Source organism: Varroa jacobsoni, unplaced genomic scaffold (genome assembly GCF_002532875.2).
Source record: "Varroa jacobsoni isolate VJ856 unplaced genomic scaffold, vjacob_1.0 contig01686, whole genome shotgun sequence".
In the NCBI taxonomy this organism is placed as follows: domain Eukaryota; kingdom Metazoa; phylum Arthropoda; class Arachnida; order Mesostigmata; family Varroidae; genus Varroa; species Varroa jacobsoni.
This window is the reverse complement of record NW_019214676.1, coordinates 52287-74592: the sequence shown is the minus strand read 5'-3', so window position 1 is coordinate 74592 and position 22306 is coordinate 52287. Positions and strand designations below refer to the sequence as shown.

At 43.9% G+C, this 22306-nt stretch overlaps 1 protein-coding gene across 4 annotated transcripts; it reads left to right on the top strand.

Annotated features, from left to right (window-relative positions):
• The first annotated feature begins 5019 nt into the window (after window positions 1-5019).
• LOC111272147 (uncharacterized) lies at window positions 5020-13306 on the top strand. Of its 4 annotated transcripts, none has more exons than XM_022853405.2 (3): window positions 5020-7024; window positions 12469-12768; window positions 13123-13306. In XM_022853405.2, exon 1 carries the CDS (start codon window positions 5136-5138, stop codon window positions 7020-7022), a length of 1887 nt encoding a protein of 628 aa, XP_022709140.1. In that variant the 5' UTR covers window positions 5020-5135; the 3' UTR covers window positions 7023-7024; window positions 12469-12768; window positions 13123-13306. The 4 variants fall into 4 exon arrangements, 2 of the variants coding, with proteins under 2 accessions (XP_022709140.1, XP_086829300.1); XM_086973174.1 differs by having other exon boundaries at window positions 13120-13306; XR_015315617.1 differs by lacking the exon at window positions 5020-7024 and adding an exon at window positions 12155-12277.
• The last annotated feature ends 9000 nt before the right edge of the window (window positions 13307-22306 follow it).

The following is a 22306-nucleotide window of genomic DNA, read 5'->3' as shown; positions in this document are numbered from 1 at the left end:
AGCAGGATATCGAAGAAAATCAAAGAAATCTACTTTAAATCAATTTTTAAAAAGTTCTCAATTGTTACATATTCAATTTCGTTTATGATTCTTTTTTTTCTTTCTTTGTGAATTGTACTCCCTGTAAACTGGGACTACCCGGCTATTTAATGATATTCTGGTCCTCTCATCTACTTTTGGGTTATTTCCTGAAAATAGGTAATTTGAATTTTGTGCCCGCAACTGCCTTAGGAACAAGGCTTCAGACGGCCGCCGTCCTTCATTTTGAAGCACAGTATATTTACTCGCGGTTTCGACTCTAAATCAATTTGCGTATTTTTATAATAGGTTAGGGCGTTAATGTTAAACTACCACTGAGACTTTTTAATTTGTCCTATTTTTCCTACCGGCTGACGCGTTGCCTTCCACCATCCGCGACTTAAAGTTGTGCTTTGTCCGTCTCAGAGATATTATCCAACACTAGGACAACTATCATGGCATTTTCCACTCTGTCTCCTTCTAATACTGCTAGCAATGCCGTCAATCGTATCGTGTCGATCTGTTTAGCAAGATGACTAGACACGATTGGGGCGGTAACGCCCGGCGCACCATCGTCACAAGAACTAAGATAGGGATTTGTTTTCCTGTAAATCACCAATTAGTTCATCGCTTTGTCTTGTATGTGAATGGGGAAGGGTCCTGTTCTAGTAGGTACAGTTGACCTGAACGGAGCGTCCTCTGGCGAGTCTGTACATTGCTAGCGGAACATAACGATGCGCCGCTTACGTACTTAGTATGCAATGCATCTGGTGGTCATATTTAGAGCCGCCGCAGAACCAGCGGCGGTATAGAAGAGTCGTAGCGTTATAGCTAATCTGATGTGGTTCGAGCGGTGTCAGGCCCCAGCTATTTTTTTCGGCAGAATGCCGAGGTAGGCGCACTGCTGTGAACCCTTTGACGCTTGAGTCTATTCTGTTGTTATTGCGTGTATCACTATGATGAAGCCACTATACCAGACCAGAATGCGAGAAGCTGCAGCTTCGACGAATGTGGCTACCGTGCCTTTTCTGGGAACTATAACCGAGTCCGCTTAAAAGCATCACCTATAGACGCGACTTATCGTAGATTTACCCTATGAATGCCCTATAGCTGCTTAGCTTGTCGACGTCTGTTGATTTTGAAAGATATGCCATTTATTTTACGTTACTTTAAAATGATAATTATGGACGAAGGAACTCCTCGATGGTTCTGACTTCCAAATACTTTTTTCGTTATTTAAACTCGCGTAGTTCGCTAAGCTCGTGATGTTCGTGAAGTACACCTGGTCAGGTCTTGCAATTTCTGCATACCGTAACGGACCAAATCGTTTGGGGGCAAGGTTTGTGTACTCGCACTATGACGCTGCTCGGGCTATTTTCGTTACCATGTTCATATAGATAACGACATATATACATTTATGCGCTTATCCGAACTCGTCTCGAATTGCAGGTGACTTGTTAAAACAGCGGCGCACTCGGTGACATTACAGAATTCAAAGGGGTGTGGGGCTCCGTGATGAGCGGGGTGAAGTTTCAAGGACATCGCCGCCTGGATTGAGGTGAACAGAGCGAGCGCATCATCTGGTTCGAGCATGGACGCCACATCATTGCAGGCATCATAGTCGATCACACGGACTTTTTACTTTTGTCGATCTGGGAGCGTCCTACTCGTAAGGCTGTTTTAAATGATTTAGCTGTAATCATTGATATATTTCTGTATTGGGCAGATAACGCAGAATAAAGCAACAGACTACCTTAGCATTTTTTTTTTATGTTTTTATGGTATACAAACATCGTTTGTTCGTACGATCGGGTCGTTACTTACTACAAAGCTTTTACCATTTTAGCGGTATCTTTGGCAGAAACTTGTCTTTTAGGTGGTACTTGGATCTAATTGTGTTGTAGATATTTGAATATGATAGCGCCTTTCTTTTGCATAGGCGAGCCTGTAGACTTCAACAGTCTTCGAATATAATTGAACGAATATCGCTTTGATTCATCAAACGCGCGAGTGTTCAGGACCGTCTGCGAGTCCGTAACTGACAGTCGACCCGTCTCCCTTTAGACCGAGTAGATATTTCTATTGTCCCTTTATGCTACTGTTTACCCCCTCTACTTGTTGTCGTTGTTATTAGCGTACTTTGATCGGAGGTTTTCAGGCTGTCTCGCCAATGCAAAAAGCCGCTTCGAAGCCTTCCGCTTTTGGCCCGCGTGCATATATGTATGTATCTGAACGTCAGCTATACTATTCGATACCAACCCTGGCATTTATGGGACCGATTTCTGACGCTAAACGTAGTCGAACGAGTATCTTTCAGTGTCCGCCAAAATTTATCGAAGCACGCCGACTGCTACCGTTTCACGTGTTGGTCAAAAGCGATGGGTTGGTGTCCAACTTAAGCAATCGCACTATAAGCTCAATAGAGCAAGAAACTTCTTGCGGTTGTCGAATCACAATTACAGGCTAAAATGACGTCGGTTAGACGCTTCAGCCGATACACATGATACGTCAGGACAGTATGATAGCAATCTGCCTTCAAACAACAGGCTTCAGGTGACACCTATCGGCTACCGGATTGATACTACTACAGCTTCAAGGTGTCGAATTGATTGAGAAACGAAAAGATCACGGATGATGGTCTTCAAGAGTAGGATATCGAAAATAGAGTTGGAGAAGTAGCTCCCCCGACAAGCAACCCCAGCTTCATTGCGGCCGTCTCACCAGTAACCACAACGGTCCTCAGATGTTGTTGCTGTCTTATCGAGGAACGATTTACGGGTGGACTTTGAGAAGGGTCGAATAAATCATCTCGTGACGGTTCGTCAGTGAAAATTGCGTCTGTTTAGTCGACCTCTTGATCAACTTTGAATCGAACTTTTTCAAGCATTTTATTGCAGGACAAGATAGAACCAGTCAGTTAGTAATCAACGACGTAATGGGGGGACTGCTGGGTTTTGTGAAAACAATTTGTCAGGCCTATGGTAATCACTGCGATAGAAGTTAGCCTATTTTGGTTAGTTATTCATCGTGAAATTAAGTTGTATACGCAATAGTCTAGCGGTAATCCGTCAAAGGTGCGACAACAAATACGTATAGGTCAGGGTATGATTTTTTTGTAATATGTATATATAAGGCGACATATAAAAGTGATATTTGACTCTTTTATACGTCAATCTTTGCTACTAGACAAACCTAGGTACAATAGTGCCATGGCTGGCAAGCAACGATTCGTCTGAACGCAACCGGTTTAAGCTCACCATCGTATATTTAATGCTCACAACAACGATCCGTACTGGTCATTGTTTTGAGTTTCACAGATTTTCTTTGTTCAAAGCGACGCGCAGGCCATTGACGATTATTCAACCATAGTTACGCAGTCGGTAGAAGTCAGAATCCGCAAAGTTCGAGCGATCATCATTAGCATTAAATGAACATAATCGTTCCGATGAGGATGTCGTTGAAGCTGAACGCTGAAACAAACGCTGTTACCGTAAAGACGGGCGCGCACGGCCGCTCCCGAAGTGGCCAATAGCGTAGTGAACCGTGTACTACTAACAGTTATTGTTGTTGTGAAGATAATTTGTCCTTAGCCTCGGTCATGCCGCCTGGAGTGTTAGCACTGCCTATTAGCCATCACTCAGAAGACGCCGCATGTTAATATTCCGCGATGTACGTATTTGACTAGCGAGATAAGCGACTCGACTTCATCGCTCGTCCACTTGTCCAAGAGTTAACTTCGTTACGGTTCTCTGACGGCCAGAAGCTTCAGTCCGCCGTGTTGGTAGACTTTCATTGGAGTCGATCATGGTTCATCTCGCGATCAATGCGTTCAAGTCTTCAACACGTAAAAGGTCGATGAGTCGCTACAAACGGCGATCTTCCCGCTAAGACCGCTCACATTTGTTAATAGGAGTTAGGGGCAAGCGAAACCTTCCATCGTCGTAACTGTTCAGCCAGCCACATGACTCGTACTGCTTTTGTGAGTATTTAATCGTAAGTTAGCCTGGTTAAGAGAGCCTTCATTCTGCGAGCGAATCTCCCGATAATCGCCGGTATTCGTCGATAAACGTTTTTTTATCAGCTAATTAGTATGGATACGGAAGCAAACATCTGGACGTCATACCCCATTCAGCTATTGGATAAATGAAAACTCTCAATACGTACGTTGTACACACTTGGCAGATGAAAGGTGCAACAATCTAACAACAGCAGGAACTTGAAAATCTGGTTAGCACTGATGATGACACTTAGGCAGATTCAATCGGCACTTCGTATCAAATCTTCGTGAGAAACTAAAAAAAAGAAAAAAAAAAAAAAACGATCCAATATGTTTCTTAAACGTGTCCTTTTCAAAAGTAAAAAAAAAGTTTGGTACAGTGCTAAATACTCTAAGTGGTGGGTACGTGTTTTGGATTCAACAAACCTAAAATATTCGACTCCAAGGTTCAACGAATAGCTTTATCCGTACCAAGATGTTTTGATGACGGAGCTCCAGTTTACCCCGTACACCAAGAACAACGAAGTTTGAGAAGTTTATCACTGTGGTGATAGGTGTGCCTCCCAGAAGGTCGTACTTATAAGATAAGTTGGTCTACAGGAAGAACGTAACTGTATAAAAAACAAGTTAGAGAAAAACATTAAGCCATGTGGCTTAGGCAAACTAAGCATGCTAGTTGATTATCAGTCTTGGATTGTAGAACCCGCTTGCTACTGCTAGAACACAATGAATCAGGATACGTCGACGATATTCCGCACATAGTTCTTGCTACGAAGTGGCTGTCCATCACGTACATGTATTGCACCTATAGTTTAGTGGTCAAATTAGCTCTGCTTACAGCGGTCGCACACACAATCTTGTGTAAATTTATTCTGTCATTGCCGTCGTAGAGAAGGTAGCGAAGACAGGATGGATATCCTTCGGCAGAAATGTAACCCGACTGGCCATCGCAGGTTAGCGAGAAGTAATGTTCTTCGCTTGACGACAACGGAGTAACCCTTAACTCAATTGCAGACCACACGCACCAGTGTTGTGTTCGAAGTCGCGTGTATGGCGGCAGGTTCGTGGTCCGGGATTTCTAGTCTGGTTAGTCAAGAGCAACGGTACGATTAATGATTCCATGGGATACATCGTGAGTTCTCGTGCGTGTAGAGTTCCCTTAGCGACATCGACAGGGCCGTCGCCAGTATGCGAAGTGGTCAACAACCAGTATTCTCAAGCTATTCAAACGACGAAGAGCTTACTTGAGACCCTCATACGAAACCACAGCCTCATTAGTCTTGATTACACACCGCTCGAAACCTATGCGAAAGAACAGTCTGTTCGACTTGGCCATGATGTACTCAAACGGCTTAACGCTTTGGTTCTGTCGAGGGATGACGTGAAGGAGCACATCGAGAATATTGTAGCGTCCTTTAAGCTCTATCAGAGTCGATATTCACTAGAGGGCGCTGTTATGGCGATGAAGTGCCTACGAGTCTTCATCGCTGCCATTGGCGATACGTGCAACTTGCTAGAGTACACTGCTGGTCTTCCGTCAACAAACTGGGGGGAATGCGTAAAGCTGTGCGAAGCACAACTTCGAAGCTTTCGAATCCGATCGGCTTTCAGCCCACTTGAATATATTCCAAAGATACAGGATTTTCGGTGCGTTCGAACGCTTGGTGGCGGAGGATTCGGTGTTGTTTACGAAGCTATCCATATACCCACTGACGTAAGAGTCTGCGTAAAGCTCATTATCACGAGCCGCCTGAAACGGCTTTCATACGCGGCACTCGACAAAATTGTCGCATCGGTGTCGGAGCATCCGAAAATCGTTCAGTATCATGCTTCGTTCCTCACAACGGCAGCGTACGTCACTGTAATGGAATACGTGGGTGGTATTGATGTCCTTAAATATGTGCAAGCAATGGGTGAGATCATACAATACCCGGATCAATACTGTATTATTCTCAATCAGATGGTAAAGGCGGTTTCCCACATTCATGCGCACGGCTTTATACATCGTGATATTAAGCCACAAAACGCGCTCCTCCTGCCGGGTGGCCATATTAAGCTAATCGATTTTGATACGTGCAAGATATGTATTGCTCATTTCGTAGACACGTACCCGCTAACCGGTTACTTTGCACGAACCGCGGTCGAATTCGAGGACAGGGACTATGCTGGTACGCTGGCCTTTATGCCACCGGAAATCATTAACCACAAGCCCTACGGTCGCGCCGTTGACTGGTGGGCTATTGGGGTAACGGCGTATAGGTTGGTCACTGGCAAGATGCCATACCGTGAGAAGGAACGTTCTAAACTTAGAGAATCTATTCGAAAACACCCTATATGTATTCCCGATTTTGTCGGCACATTTGAAAAGGATTTCATTGCTCGCCTGTTGATCAAGAACCCGCACGCCCGTCTCGGCTCGGAAAATTACGATGAGTTGATTCAGCATCAGCTGTTCGACTATTACAACGCCGATAAGACGCTCGACGAAAGTTATTTTGACACTGCTCGTGTGCAGGAGCTAGTGATGCAAAAAAAAGTTTCAAAAAAAATTAGAATCAAAACCAAAGAAAGAAAGTACCTCGAGCTAAAGGAGTGTGCGAGCATACCCATGGAAGATCAGAAAAGTTTACTGATGTTTGCCTCCATCAACTGGCGTATGCTTTTACGGCCAGATGATCCGGTTTATCCATTTAAAACTGATCTAGATGCCGAACATGATTTGGAGCTACTGTTGGAGACCCCCGAGCCACTGGCGGCCGACACCTACCCAAGCTCTTGGGGTTCGACTGACATTTGGTTACAATCAGATATAAATTCGTCTACTACCAACTACACTCACCCGTCGAATTCTCTTGTACTCAATAGCCGGCTCAAATGCCCACTTGACGAATACATTAAATCCAACATTACCAATCCTATTGTTGAGCCTACAACGTCGGCGCCTACTTTTAGGAAGCGGGAACCGACAAAAAAGCGGCGAAAGAAACGCACATGTGTGATGGCGTAAATGTGAGTCCTTCGCGAATGTCCAGTGTCATTTGTTGTCAATGCAATCTAAAATATTAATATATACAGTACAGTAAAACAATGTGATCATTACGCCTTATGTTAGGTCGCCTAGGTTAGGTTATGCTGAGATGGATGCCGAAAGACCTACCTATTGCTAGTGGAAGAGGAAATATACTGTCGTTGGGTCGTAAGATTCGCTGACTTCAACCACCCAGGGCAAAACAAAACGAATATTTGGTTCATTACGTGGTTAATTCGGATAAAATCACTCAGTCACCTGAAAGTGGACCTACATATAAATTTTCTTAGCTGCAACTTAAATAACTGGAGTGACTGATAACTTTCGGCTCTGGAGCCTTCTAGGACACCACTACGACTACAAAAATAGTGAAGTGCGCAGGTCTGACGGCCTCTGGCTTATTTAGAAACATGTGATTTAAAGCCAAAAGCAACGAGTTCATTTTCGACGTGACCTGGATTAGCTGGTGATTAGTCCAAAAGCAGCACTTTTTTAAAGCACAACTTCAATGTCTGCGTGCAAATTTTGCACGCAGACATTGTAGTTGCGCTACGTGTGCATTGGGCAAGTTTTTTCGTTCCTTGGCAGTATTTGTAACAATAACACTAACAGCATTCGTAGCCTATCGTCTATGCCGCGTGAAGTCAACTGCATCCGAGCGTCACCACGGGCCCAACAGCAGTAGTGGCCCTATGCTTCGAACGAAGGCTGAAGAGTTATTTAATGGCTTGACTCATCCAGAGTGTCCTCCCAAGGGACTAAATCAATAGAGCCATATCTCTATGTATGCGCAATAGCTGGCTTATAGACTGCATCGTCCCTTTACGCTTCCTGACTAAAGAGCAATTTACACGTTGGTCGGTGGTCACGATACCCTGGAGCCGGCAATCTATTCCATAGGGAAGTGAGCGTGGGTACTAAATCACGCTTAGCTTACTAAGCTCTCTGAAAACCATAATTTAGTTTCTAGCCGCCAGCTTGTAGGTGTAACTAAGTAAAATCACTAATTAAACTAACCTTATTTTCTAGTCTAGGCCGTAGTCGAGGACCTTATTTGACTACAATCAATTCCCGCCGGCCAGAAAGCCCGTTGTAATTTGTATCACCTGTTTCTAGGCCCGTACGATGGGGAGTGTGACGTTGAAATTGCCGTGTGCATATGTGCAGGTTGCTGGCGGTGAATGTAAATTTCTCGTAGCAAGTAGTAGGCATAGAATGTTTACATAGATGTTTTTGGAAAATATTTAGTGATATTTTTGTTTAAGTTAGTTACTTAGCGACATGAACTCTTTTTTAGGCGGAGTTGCTATATTCTGATCCTGTATTTGTTAGTTACCCGCTGTTATATCTTCATAATAAGTACCGTTTAGATGTAGCAGTTGGCAATTAGGCGACGGCCTAGCTACTTGAAAACCTCATCGACTCAGGCTTTCCAGGCGAGCTGCTAACACCTTCAAATCGTTTTTAAGCGTCACTTGGCACAGCCGGCTCTTTAATGGAAGACCCAACGAAATAAGCTTCGCGACGCAAATCTAACGTGGACAAAAGATCTATCAGAAAAAGAGAGAACAGGCGCAAATCGTAAAGTGCCTATTTCATCGATGAGTCCACATCAGTCTAAAGGGTCCCACCTTAGCGGGCGCATTTGGCCTGCAATCATATCGTGATGGTGGTTGAATCGCTATAGCCCAGTAGACAGTTGTCTCTTCTCTATCATTTGTATTGCCGACGGCTTGCATCTCTATTCGGCGCCGGGAATACACGCATGCGGTTTGTTTTCGCTTAAACCGAAGCCAGATTAGGCTGTTGTCTGATCGGTGTTGTAGGCAGTTCTCTCCGACCGGATCTAACATGCGTTAATTCTGAACGTACAAAGCGTATTATTAAGGAAATCTGCCGCAACTTCCGAGTGCTTTGTCAACGGCCATATAAGGCGTAGAGAATTACCTGTTGCGCGACAAACGTCTTACTTTGTTTCGATGTATCTGAGGACGAATTTTGTGACCACGTTAAACGAGGAACGCCAATAAGCACACTGCGTGGGTGTTGCGTTAAATTTAGACTTTACGACAGCGGTAGGTACGACAGCGGCCACGGTAGCACTACAGACAGCGAACAGCTGTCTGTAATGCTACCGTGGCCGCCCAGAGCAAGAACTGGGTCGGAGCAACAGCACGCGTCGAGCGGACGGGTTAATTATGTCGCAGAAATTAGCAAAAGAGGAAAGTGCGATTAAGTGGGTGAAAACACTTTCAAAATAATTGTACATCCTAAACGTTTCGTTTGCGGAATAACAGAATAATTACGTGTGTATAGCAATGGAGGCGTTGTAATTTCACAGATGGAGAACATCTACACTAGAATATATGTACATATATATATATAAGCACTTTGTGGATTTCTATCGGCGAATGATACTCCCATGAGTTTGCTTTGGCACCCTCCAATCCATTAGACCAATACCGTTCAGCCAAAGCTTAATTGTCACATTTTTATGCTCGAACTGCACTCCACACAAGGCGGTGCCAATTGGGTTGTATACAAGTAACATTTCAGTAGGCAAAAATGTGTTTCGGGACGGTCAGCCCACAAACACCCATCTGTTTTTCCATCAGAACCACCACTTCCGACTCTTGAACCAAGGCAGCGTTGAGCAGGTTTCTCTGAGCCACGTGTCACTATTGTGATGGACCTCGAATTTGAAGATTTCTAAGTTGACGATAGACTAAAATCACCGTGCATCTGATGCAACCTAAGTCAAAGGGAAACGTCATATCTAGAATGTCCAGCATAGCTTTAGGTAATAAAATTCTGAGAAATGTCCCACGAACTGGAAAAAAACAATAGAAACGTAAACATAAACGTAAATCGGTAAGACTTTACTTTGTGTGATTACTCTTTGTTATAGACATTGGTTTTTTCCTGCCTAAACAGAAGCCAGCTATTCGTTACCGTGTTCAGAGGAGTGATAGATAAAACGTAACAGGTTCGTAATGAACATTACGGTTAGCTCAGCCCTTCCATCTACATGACTGGACTTTTCGTCCACTTTAGTCGAACACTTCCAAGTTGGACAATTCAACTTGTTTTATTCTAGAAAACACTTTGCATAGGAAACTTAGCAAATCCCTCATGTTCCTAGCATGTTTGATTCGGTCTACTGTGAGCCTGTTTTTACCATCATCTTCAGATGGATTATATTCGAGTCGTTCTTTAGTATTGTGAATGTCAGCCAATAGCTCGTTTGGTTAATCAGTTAATAGGTTGCTGCCTAGAGATTTGAATATTGCCCCGTTTGTTTTACCACTGCACGTCATCACACCAGACATTACCAGCACGTGGACCCGATTCACAGCATTAGCCGACCAGCAATAGTAGGCAAATCTCAAGATGTTTCTATTCATATTCTAAAGGCGAGTTTATGTTTATGCGTAACACACGCTTTTTGTGAAGGCATTCTTCTTTCTCTCTGTTTACCAGGTAGGACCGTTTCTGTCTTTGTGGAACCGCGCAAGGCTTGGCTGCCAGCGGCAGCAGCCAACAACGAACAAGCAATTACTATTGCCTTTCATTTTAACACTTCAGAGATAGTATCTGTTGATATACATCGTTAAAATCTTGTCATCGTTCCAAGTCCTGAGAGGTTTTTCTCCCACTATCGGCAGCGCGCTCACGATTGCTAGATGTTGTGGAGTCTGCTACTGACGGAAAACAACGATGCCGTTAACAGTTTGTGCGTTAGTGATTTCTACGGGGTGCTCAGATGGCGCACAATTTCGGTACGCTTTTATATCGTTTTGACGTTCCGAAAAGAAACAACACAATTTTGATTGGGTCCTGTGTTGTGGACAACACGATCCGCTGGACGGGATCGCCTATTCTCCGCCATTCTTTCGGGTCAAACAACAGCGCTTATACGACCTGTTGTAGTGCGGAATGACCATCTGAGATGAATATCCCTATTTGGCTGACGGAGGAAAGCAGTTCCCTAATTGAAACACAATGAAATGTGGCAACACGATGAACAAACAAAGACTAATGGCTCTGTAAATAAAGACACAGATAAAAAAACGGCAGAGAAAATATAAACAACTACCACCATAACTACGGCAAAGATTATCGAATAATAACATTTTTATACACGTAATTATCATATACTAGTGTGTCGGCCATGTACGTGCCGGCGCTCCTTGTTTTCCTAAAGTGCTCCAAGAGCTGCCTGTGTAGAATATGTATTTCTATTAAAGTAGTCGAAAGTTACCGGTTAGCTAAGGACTTGTAACGCAGCGGTGATAGTAGAAAAGTCGGTAGTGACGAGTGAATTTACAAAAAAAAAACACGATCCATTGTAGACCGAGCTGTAAACAACATAAGGCAGCTTACCAGCTTAACCACTCGATCAGCTTCATTCATAACTCACGAGCAGCTTTATCGGAACATCGCCCAATTCGATGTTGCGTGTCAGCCAATAGTAATAAGGAAAATACTAAGGAATCTTTATTAGTTTGTTTGTCCTTACTTTCAATCAGGTATCTTGAGGCAAAATGACTGAGTACTGGCCATGTGGAAATACGGGGCCAGCTGAGAACGTGCGAGAGAAATCCATCTCTACCCTTACAATTGTACGACTGCTACATACCTACCTGCCTACCTATGTCTGACTTGGTTTCACGTTCAGACATTGCTGACCTAGTAACACATACGTCTTCTGCCGTACGAAGCCAAAGTGCTTCGTAATCGAAGAACCGCACTTAAATTTGATTATTTCAGTGGCAAAAATGCCCCGTCATGTGCGTTACTGAATAAGGTTCTGTACTCGATGGATGCTTAGTCGCGCATGCTTGCACCCTCCTCCATTTATATCCTTCCGTGTACGGTCTTGCATCTGTCTACCGCACTGAACTGTCCTAAGTCTGTCGCTGGTTCCTGCGCATTGTCTGAGACCCAAATACTTCTGTCGTCGCTGTCGGGCACATTGTTTGTAAACGAACTTCGAAAGCTCACTACACTCCAGTCAGCTCTATATTTTAGTTAGTCGAATAACTTGCCGCTTTACGCAATTGGATTGCATAATCTGTGCGCCCGATCCATATACAGTCAGACCTATAAGGCTCAAGCATTCGAATGAACAGAGGAAAGCCACAGTACTGGCAGTGCTCTTCGCTACAGCAGACAACCTAAGGCAAAAACAACAATAACAACCGTACGAACAGCAGGAAGGCCATCGCTGCGGGGTAACGTCTGTAATCGGAAACAATTACATTTGTCCAAAAGTCTCGCATGTTTATGAACGGGTAAGGGCGAACAGCCATTGCTGGCTTTGTGTTTGCTCTGGGTATTTTTACAGCGCTCTGTCAGGACATCTCAATAGATTGATTAACAGTTAGCTAACTAGTTGACGTGTGTTTCTGAACTTTCTTTGCAGGCAGTGGCGTTATTGGGGCGGTTTTAGGAGTGGGGAAGACACAGAACAGAACAGTAGCAACCGGGATCGTAGAAAAATGGCTACCGAATCAAGTTTGCCTGGTTGATATCAGTCGCCTACGGATACAGTGAACATTATTGAATTTAGAAGACTTGGGAGCGGTCACTCGCGAAAGAGTTCCAATGTGGCAAAAATTAACGAATAATAGGGCTGATCAAGCGGTCAGCGGATTCGTCGATGTGAGCGATGGATTCAAGGGATGAATTACCAATTAGTCAAGTTAACCTGCAGTTGATTGAGGTAACACGTAGCGACGTGGGCTTTTTTCATCTTTGTTAGTCTCGCAAAATGTACGAGTTGGTGTTGGTACTAGGTATACTTCGGAACTAGCTCACAATCGTGACTATCTTCGGGAACGTTTGTTTTCTGGTAGCATTAGTAAAATATGGGTCTCTACGACAGTGTAGTGATAACGTTCCTGCCTACTAAACCTAGACGCCAGTGAGCTGTTCTGTGTTCGAAACCGGGTACGACCGAAAGGTTTGTTTTGTTGTGACAACCAAATTGTTGAAAGCAATGATTTTCACTACGGTACTACACAACGAAGAGGCTAAAAGTTTACGAAGAGTTACAACGCTTATTTTTTTTCAGCAGGCGAACAAGAAAATTTAGGCTCAAACCCGGACATAGAGAGCGAGACGTCTGTCTGATGGACAACTTAGCGACCCTACCGGACGTAAAACTCGAAACACAGCGGCTAACAAGGACAGTAGGGACACCTACTTTTTGGAATACTGAGGAATATCTCTGTGATAATATTTGTACCGTTACGTTCAAATTGAGTCGTCTTAAATATCGAGATACATCAGCGTTTCTTTAGAGTTAGTTCAGAAAGGTATTATGGCTAGATGGATAGTACAATTTAGGTCGGTCGAAAATTGTACTATGTTGTTTTAATTAAGATTCGTCAATATTACCGATGTTTGTTTGCTTCATCCAGGTAGTTTGTGTGAGAAAGCTATGGGCTGGGGTGTGATGTATTGCCCGTAGCTTGATTTGCACCCAGCCTCACATGGTTGCCTATCAACAACGGTTGACGGCCATATGCCGTAAGCACTGGCCATTTCATAGATCTGTAGGGAATCGACCAATAACTCTATGATATCGAATTAAAATGCCATCGAAAGCGGTACCAACATCGTACCGGAATACCAGACCGTCTACTTGCCCGCGCCCAAAATAATGAGTTCTCGACGATGAAGTTCAACACCAGCCCTAAGTCCCCCAGGGGTACCACTAGGAAGTCAGCCAGCCGTCGGTTGTGTACAGTCGTACATTAACTGATCGACTTAGAGACTGCGGCTGTAGCTGACTATATCTGAGACTAGCCGTTGGTCGTGGAATTAATGCAGAACGCCATTTTCAGCAAGGAACTTGTAGCTTTACACCGATCAGAAGAGCTATAGTCAAAGGCGAGTGAGGCAAAAACGGCAAGAATATAGTAAACGATCGGTTAAGAACGCACATTGCATCCATATTATTCATACAGGCAACAGAATAAGCCAGCATTAGGGTTAGGTTGGGTGTGCCGACAGGCGTTGTGGTCGATCATCTCCGGTGTCTATTGATTCAGTATATATGTTTTTATTTATTTAGTTTACTCGTTTATACTGATCCTACAAGTTGGTCTTGCGAACGTCCTAACAAATCTTAGCTAACAGGGATGCAGATGAAATTGATAAACGTAGGCTTTTCTTTTCTGGACTTACCCTCATCACAAACAGATCTATGAGTAGGTATGATTACACTGCGAATCGGTGAAACAACCTGAAATTGATCAAATTAAATAGAAATGTAGGTTTATCTGCTGGGGGCTTTACATTTCAGTTTCGTAAAATTATTATTATTGGGTATTATTAGTGGTGTGGATTTGAAATTGATAATGACTCACGGAGGGATTGACAACTGGATCTGGGTTATCTGTAGACACACGAGTGTATCGTATATCTACTGCTAAAAAAATCGACATAAATCTAACCGTCTTTACGGTAGAATCAGAAATAGTGCTATGTTGCATCACTACGTACATAATTCGATGAAAAAACTTTTAGAACTGGACCTATTACCAGTAGTGAACTTGATTAACTGAATTTTTTCGAACTTTGGATCGTTGGAACCCCACTGAATGTATGTGTTTAGTTATAAAAACGGTAGCCATTTGAAGAAATGTTAATTTTGACGCGACAAGTTCCGTATATAGACGAAAGACACGATAGGATCTGTGTACAAAAAAAGAAAAAACATTCCACTTCGTGTGTGAAATTGATTATAACTTCGGCGTTCAGTGATCAAATATAATACGTTGACGCCATAGACGTGGGTGAAAAGAGAGGTAAGATAATTCGCCTTCAAACGATACGTGTTATTTGGATACGTGTTATTATATTAAGATTAATCTTACCGTAAAGTAGATAACAGGAAAGAGCAACGGAATATAAAGCTACACTGAGAACTTGTGTTAATTTTTCGTACCAAATGTGGTCTCGTCGAACAGTAGCGGGCTTTCTCTCTAAATTCTAACCCGACTGAATTCGCGAAAGGGATTACTCATTCGAAGACTTTGAAGGCAAACGGTCCGAGTTAGATACCGAAATTAGGAAACTGACAAAAATATTGTGGCCTTTAGCGATGCGTACGAATCGCAAAACTAACGAGAAGACCGAAAGCCATTGAACTGCTAAGAACAGAATACAAATACTACTTCGAGGTTCGAACAAAAACTTAATCACGATTTAATTATCGTTATTAATTATTATCAGCCAGCCGTTGGCCAAAACCGCCCGACACAACTATTCTCTAGTAATTGGTCCTATAAAGTATTGAGTAGAAAGAAGTACACATGTTATGCATTTTGATCGGCCGGAAAACGACAACGCAGTTGCCCAACTAGGTTCGATTTACCTCCATGCCCCTGTCTAGCATTCGATATATTGAGGGCCCCGAGAAAGCCCAGCGCGTCACAAGTCGGCCATGCTTGACTTGGCACTTGTGACTTCTGCGGCCGCTGCTCGCTGGGCACTTCATCTTAACTGAGCCTAGTATGAGACAGCGTAGCCTCGAGATACAAATGGCATTCCGGCTGTGCATGGGCCATGACCTCGACATTGAAGTTGACTCCTTGCACACGAGTTCCCTTCATCCGCACGGTGTGGCGAAGTCCGATTCGCCCCCCGTCTCGCCCGTGCCCTCGCATGATTCACGCTCACCCCTACAACAACCCCCCAATGCGTCTCGTACAACATACAAACAAGCATCAAAGCACTGATACGCGACAGTTCGACGGATCGAGTGATTGAGATGCAGTTCAATTCGCGGAAGTTTCTTGTCTGGCCCAGTCCAGCAGTGAAGCGCGTACTCGATCAACCTCGTACTCGTAGCTGCCGCCGTGACCGCGAGTTAGCCAACCGTCGAAGAGTCATCGATAACCTCTCTCTCGTACAGTGCAAATGAGAAAGCAGCAGAACATCAGAGCGAACGCCACTGGAGAAATACGCACGTACCGATAGCAGGAAGTGGATCGGCTGACCTACAAATAGTAATGGCGGTGACCTGCTATTCTGCCCGGGTTCAACCCGGCCACATCTGCTCACCCATATTAGATGTGACGGGGACATTTTTCCAATTATACGAATTTACTGCAACTCAAAGCTGCCGGTCTCGCATGGAAAGCCTGCCTGTGAGTGCTCGTATCTTTCCGTCACGTTGTCCAGAAAGTGGAAACAATTTGTTCAACGGAAATCTGGTATAGGGCAAATTCTTTGACATTACAGGTGACAAACGTTAATAGGAGTAGCGAAATCCGGCAATGGCGCATTTGACAGGATTCTAAGTAGAGAAAAGTATTGATTTGACATTAAATAATTCAATATATTGACAAATTCTTCTTTAGAGTTAACATAGCTAAATATCAAACAGCTTATTCGACGATTCATGTGAGATTAGAAATTCTGAACACGTCACCGGTGGCACGTTAAATTCTATTTTAGGTAGGACCGTCGGACCGTCTAAATTAATGCCTAACGACAGTAAAACGTGAAGCAGCTATTCGCAATCGGTCAAACGACACAAATTTCCAGTAATTGGTCCTTGTTCGACAGCCTGATCCCCCGGCCCATCAACATGAGGCTATGACCCAGTCGGACATGGCGACATTCGCAAAGCTCCAAAGTTTGGCAGCCTGCACTCGGTAAGCCGACCTTGAGCTGCTTAGAACGGCTTCCGGGCGGATGGTAGCGATACCGTCCCCTGTACGTTGTGACTTAAGTATATATACTTTTTGTTATATACCTATAATTATACGTTTTTAAGCGGCATTCACATACAATATGGTCAGTTCAGGGCCTTGCGTAATTGTAATTGGGGAATACAAGCCAACTACCGGCAGAACGGAACAATAGCGTACAGATTTAGATATTCGTTTAGACTCTTGTGTTTTTCTTTTCGTTTTACTCAATCGCAATTTATCATAAATAACGTTCATAGTAATGGATTTTTCAAAAACGCATGGAAAAACTAACGAGAAGTTATACACTTGGCAATATAAAATGCCAATCGAACAATATTTCCGAAGTCCTGTATTTCCGGAACGATACATGGGATATTTACGAATCATCCGGTAATGTATCACGCTTGTATGAATTTTGCTGTGATCTAATACCTTCCTGTACACGTTCAGGAAGCGGTTTTTGCGTGAGGACCCGACACGTAAACCCCCATCTCAATGTGTGGGATTGCGTATCAGGTACCTTGCTATGCATCGACAGTAATAATTTTTCAGGACATTATCGATTAGAGCTGACATAGAAAGAGCTAGTCCCCAATGCGTGCGGTGTTCTCAGGGCTATAAAGAACTATATAAGGCCAAGCAGGTATTATTCCTTCGATCCTATAGAGGCAAGTTGATAGAATATTACTCGACTGCTAATTGAAATATTCACGTTTAACCTTTCAAAGGCCCGACATTACCATACGCTATCCTATTTTTGCAACGCAAAATTATAACACCCATCATCTGCTTGCAGTTTATTCAAGCTTAGCTCCTATAGGTCGTAGGGGCATGCTGTTATGCAAACCCACTTGTAGTACTTTTGGCTTCTTCAAATTTAATTTTCGCCTTGAAGTATAAAATGTTTATTTTATAGCGTGCCATATACAGATATGGTATTTCTAGACGGACCGAAAGATCTGCGGCGTGAATACTGATAGCAGTTATATCAACGCCTCGACTTCTTTCTTCCATGCTGAGGGTACGAAGTGCTTGAGTGTACCTATTACGCCTCGATAGACTCGAACACTTCTACAGGTGCCTTTTACATTACTGACATTGAAAAAAAATAATATCTTGGAAAGTCCTGTACTAAATATGTTTCAGCTGAATAAGCCGAAACATTTTTCATATAGATTTGATGGTTTTTCAAGCCGATACATCTTAAATCGTCGGTATTGACAACTGTTCGATTGTGCGCAATGGAATGCGGCGGTTCCCTTGGCCCCGGATTGTTTCGTTTTCTCATTTGCCCTCTCCGTTCCTATTTAGCTTTCGCTCTCTACCTCCGCGTTTGCCTCTATGTACTAGTATCTGAAGGTACCTGCTCAGTCCCCAGACTTTTACAGCTCTTCGGATCTGCGGATTCGAGGGCCGCCTTCGAACATCCGCTTCCGCCAGCAATAGCCGTTTCCATCAGATCTCACTCTGATAGCCCCGCAGCAACTCTCGGCTTTCTTTCAAGCCTTCTGTTCAAGCTATCGTCTACAGGACCATCTAGGCCACATAGATCTCGCCCTCCCTATGCGTACAAGCCGCCTTTTGAAATTGAGCGCCCCTCTGCACAACAGCACTCGACTGCGTGTTGGCCATCCCGTCGACTAAGCTCGATCTTCGATCTCAGTTCAACCAGAACAGGGTGTTCGGAATAGCGGGGTTGCTTTTCTGGCCTATACCTCGTCATTTACGATGCCCTTAGCCCCATCTGGGTTAACATACACGAGCGCAGCACATAAACTCACCCATCCCAACGTACACAGACACAGATATACGCAGTCGCATATCGACCCACATATTCGCAAGTATTCGCGAGAGCCTCTACCGCAGAGAAGAAGCAGGTTGCGTTAAACCTGCATGTATCCTGCTCTATCATGGCCGGCCCCAATGCTAGTAACTGGCAAACGGTTAGCGAATCAACCCGCGTGTAGAGTCGAGACTCACTGAGACCTCAGCTATAGCAGCCGCTGTTGTTGTCGCCGTCGTCGCGCCCGTCATCCGATAACCGATCAGACATCGGCGATCAGATCGGCTGCGGATCGACTAGTCATGCTTCTTATCCGCGCATGCTCGAATTTACATTAGATTGCTTAGGTGGTAGGTTGTTTTCGCTATTCGAGCCGTTGATCGGCGCTCGTACGTAGACGAAGCACATCTCCACATCGATGAACACGGCGGAGTCTGAAGCAGCAGCGGCAGTGGGCCCTCCGAGCCCCGTTCAACCCGTGAGGACCAACAGGAAACACTTCGATGTTTGCGACCGCACAGGTGATAGCAACAATGGCGTGGATATTTTTTTCTATCGGAATGTGTGGCCGTTGGCCAGAGTTCCCCTCTTAAGCAGAAGCAAGACGGGAGAAGTTGAAGTTACCGTAGCACAAGGGATGTGCAAGAGGGAACGACTGCTAGAGAACGACGATGATGTCATGGAACGAAACTGAATTACGAAATTCTACTCACATGGTACTAAAATAAGATTGTATTATAACGTCAGTATAGCAACCAGCTGATGGATAAAAAAGCACGCAGTAAAGTAAGCCAGGTCCACATGGGCCGGCCATGGTGGGATGTCGTCAAACAATGATGATACCCCGGACCGTGGCCACGGACAGTGGCCTTTGTTATCATGTGCGATGCCCATATTGGTTTAGATTAGAAATTTAGGCTCGTTCAATAATAAGTGATTTTTACAACTTATTACAGCACATAGGTTTCTGTCTAATTTTTCTAGTTTGATATGTGCATGGCTATGTGCTTCAGTATGCGTATATTTGATATTAACGTCTCGAGCTGGTCTGAAAGAAGGATTTGTTTATTTTCTGACAATATTATATTCTAACGTGTCTTTGTTGTAGAGGTGTAATAACTATGCTAGACGAAAGCTGTTTCACTTTACAGATTCAAAAAAAAAAACCTAAATATTGTTTGCACTACTAGTAGAATTGTTGTAAGCAATAATAGTAATAATAATTGACAAAATCGAAAACAGCAATGTATTATGATTGCTTAAAAGAAACAGGCATGAATCTGCTATCGACGCTGGTCACTTTGCCTAACGGATAAGATGCTGGTGGTATATCAGAATGAGCGGACCAATGTTACCAACTCATCTTAGTATCGTGAGCAGAATATTTTTTCTCGTCTATTTATTTACAATGATAAACTATCAAAATTGTGCCTATATTGAAGATCTATGAGATGAAAACACGTCCAATAAGCTCAGTTCATCAGTGACTCAACGTGCAGGTCCAATGAAGGTATGCAAACAGAAACGGCAATAGGCAAGAGCACTACGAGGCAACAGTCACAGTAGTAAGGTGGATATGTATTATAACAATATTATTATATTTATGTTCTCATTGTGACGAAACGTATATGGAGAAAGTGACTGGAACGGCCATCACTAATTCAAACCATTGTTAGAGATATATATATATATATATATATATCATGCATACTGAGAATTAACACAGACTATATTGAATGGTAAAAATGATTTTCACCGACGCCAGCAGCATCACCAGCGTTGTGAAGACCGAAATAGCAAGACTAGCGCCACATAGAATTGGTGTACTTAACACCTTACTTGGTCAGATCAATCTTTCGAACTACGTTAGCTCCTTCCATAGTACCAACCGACTCTATCCCCGCGTCGTTGTGGTCCCCTTTGTGGCTTCGATTCTCATTTCGTTAAGTCCTCTCCCGTAGTGGTCTGCCCCTTTTGCGCTGAACGACCGCTAGTTTCGATCGTTTCTATTCGTCGTATTCGCGCGGTTTGCAGAGTCGCATAAGTGGCTAGCGGTCGAGCAGATTTTTCGCCTCTCCCTGTGACATATCCCTCACTGGGGCGGCCCTGGCTTCTTGATTCAGTCTCTCCTCTTCCTGATCTGAGCTAGCAGCTTCAAATTCCCCTTCTTTTCCGTCGCCAGGAAAAGTGGGCCAGCTCGGTGCTCTTCGGGCAGCGATCCTTGTGGCTGTTCCGGTTGATCGGGGACTCCTCAAGGATCTCGTCGTCGTCATTGGATTCGTAAGGCCAATCAGAAAGGCCTGTGGCGAGCTGTATCAGCGTAGTGTACTCGGATCTTAGTGATTACTGGTCGTAGAAACTCGTAGGGGACACTCGGTGTCGTGTGGTCCACATCGACCGCTATGAGCCGTTTCTCGTAGAGAGCTAAGCAGGAAAACAGACATGCAGCCAACACCGCAGTCATCATTGGAAATCGTCAAACGAAAGGGGCTTGAGCAGACTCAGCGCGCTCGATCAGCTCAGAGTTGCGGGGAAAAAAGAGGTAGAGAAGAGGCCGATTCGTAAGCCGACTTCATAGGACACCGACACGAGAGATCAGCAGCCAGAGGTGGCCACTAAAGCGGGCTGCGCCCACTTTGCGACCACCCTGCCGCTGGTGGTCTTCTGGTCCCGGCGTTTTCCCTTGATGAAGAGATATAAAGATACAGCAAGCGCAAGAAGATATTGCACGAATTCTGCTGCTGCTTTCGTCGTCGCTCCAGCCGACTTTCTTCATCTTATGCAACCATGTCTATGTGGGGGTGATGCCTATGCTATGCGGACCCCCACCGGTGGTTTCAGATGTGAAGCTGGCCAAGGTGCAAGTGGAGACTAGGGCCAAGCATACGGCAAAGTGTCTACGCGTATGGAGGTGGTGTGAGTATGCCCCAGCAGCCGTTTGTGGCCTTACTACCCTCGAATAGTAGAGCCTATCGGAGGTATCCGTGTTATCGGAAATAACACCCTCCGTAGCTTCATGGTCCCGTCCCGATCCTGCTGGACACTTGTATATGCACATGGTATGCAATATGCATGCGGCACCACTTGTGCATGGCTGTAGCACCTTCGTACCAAGTTAACATTCATCCCTGTGATTAGGTTTATTCCGGGTTGAAATATTTGAAAAAGTGCTAGTGAAACTTCACTACTAGAGCGTAAGTACACGAAGTTAACGACATTCAGCCTAGTTCTGATCTATTTAGATTTAACAGCCAAATTATTCGTAAGTAACTCTCATTAGTCGCATGAATTGTGTACTATTTATGGATTGTTGGCGTCTCTGTATTTGATATATACGGTAATTCTATAGTGCAGTATTTGGACAAGTTACAAATTACCTAATTATCTTTTATTTGTGTGAAACAGTACATTGTGAGACTGAGCGGTGAGGTCCACTTGAAAAAACCATATGTATTTCTCATTATAAATACATTTCGTGACTGTTGGTCTGCTGTCGCATTGGTTAACATTCAATGAACTTTATTCAATATCAATAAATCAAACAAATTTTGCCGCGTCTTTTTGCCAAATTTTGTTTTTTTGAGTATTGTTTAGCAATTGACTACTCCATTCAGTTGCCTGCAATATGTGACTACCGTAAAAAAATTGCCGCGCTACGGTAAAACTGCGACTTTAACTTTTATTTTTAGTTTATGGGCCGAGTTTGCCGAGATGCTATGTGTTGGCATTTTCCAAACCAGGCAACTAATGACATGTTGTTAATGATCCAT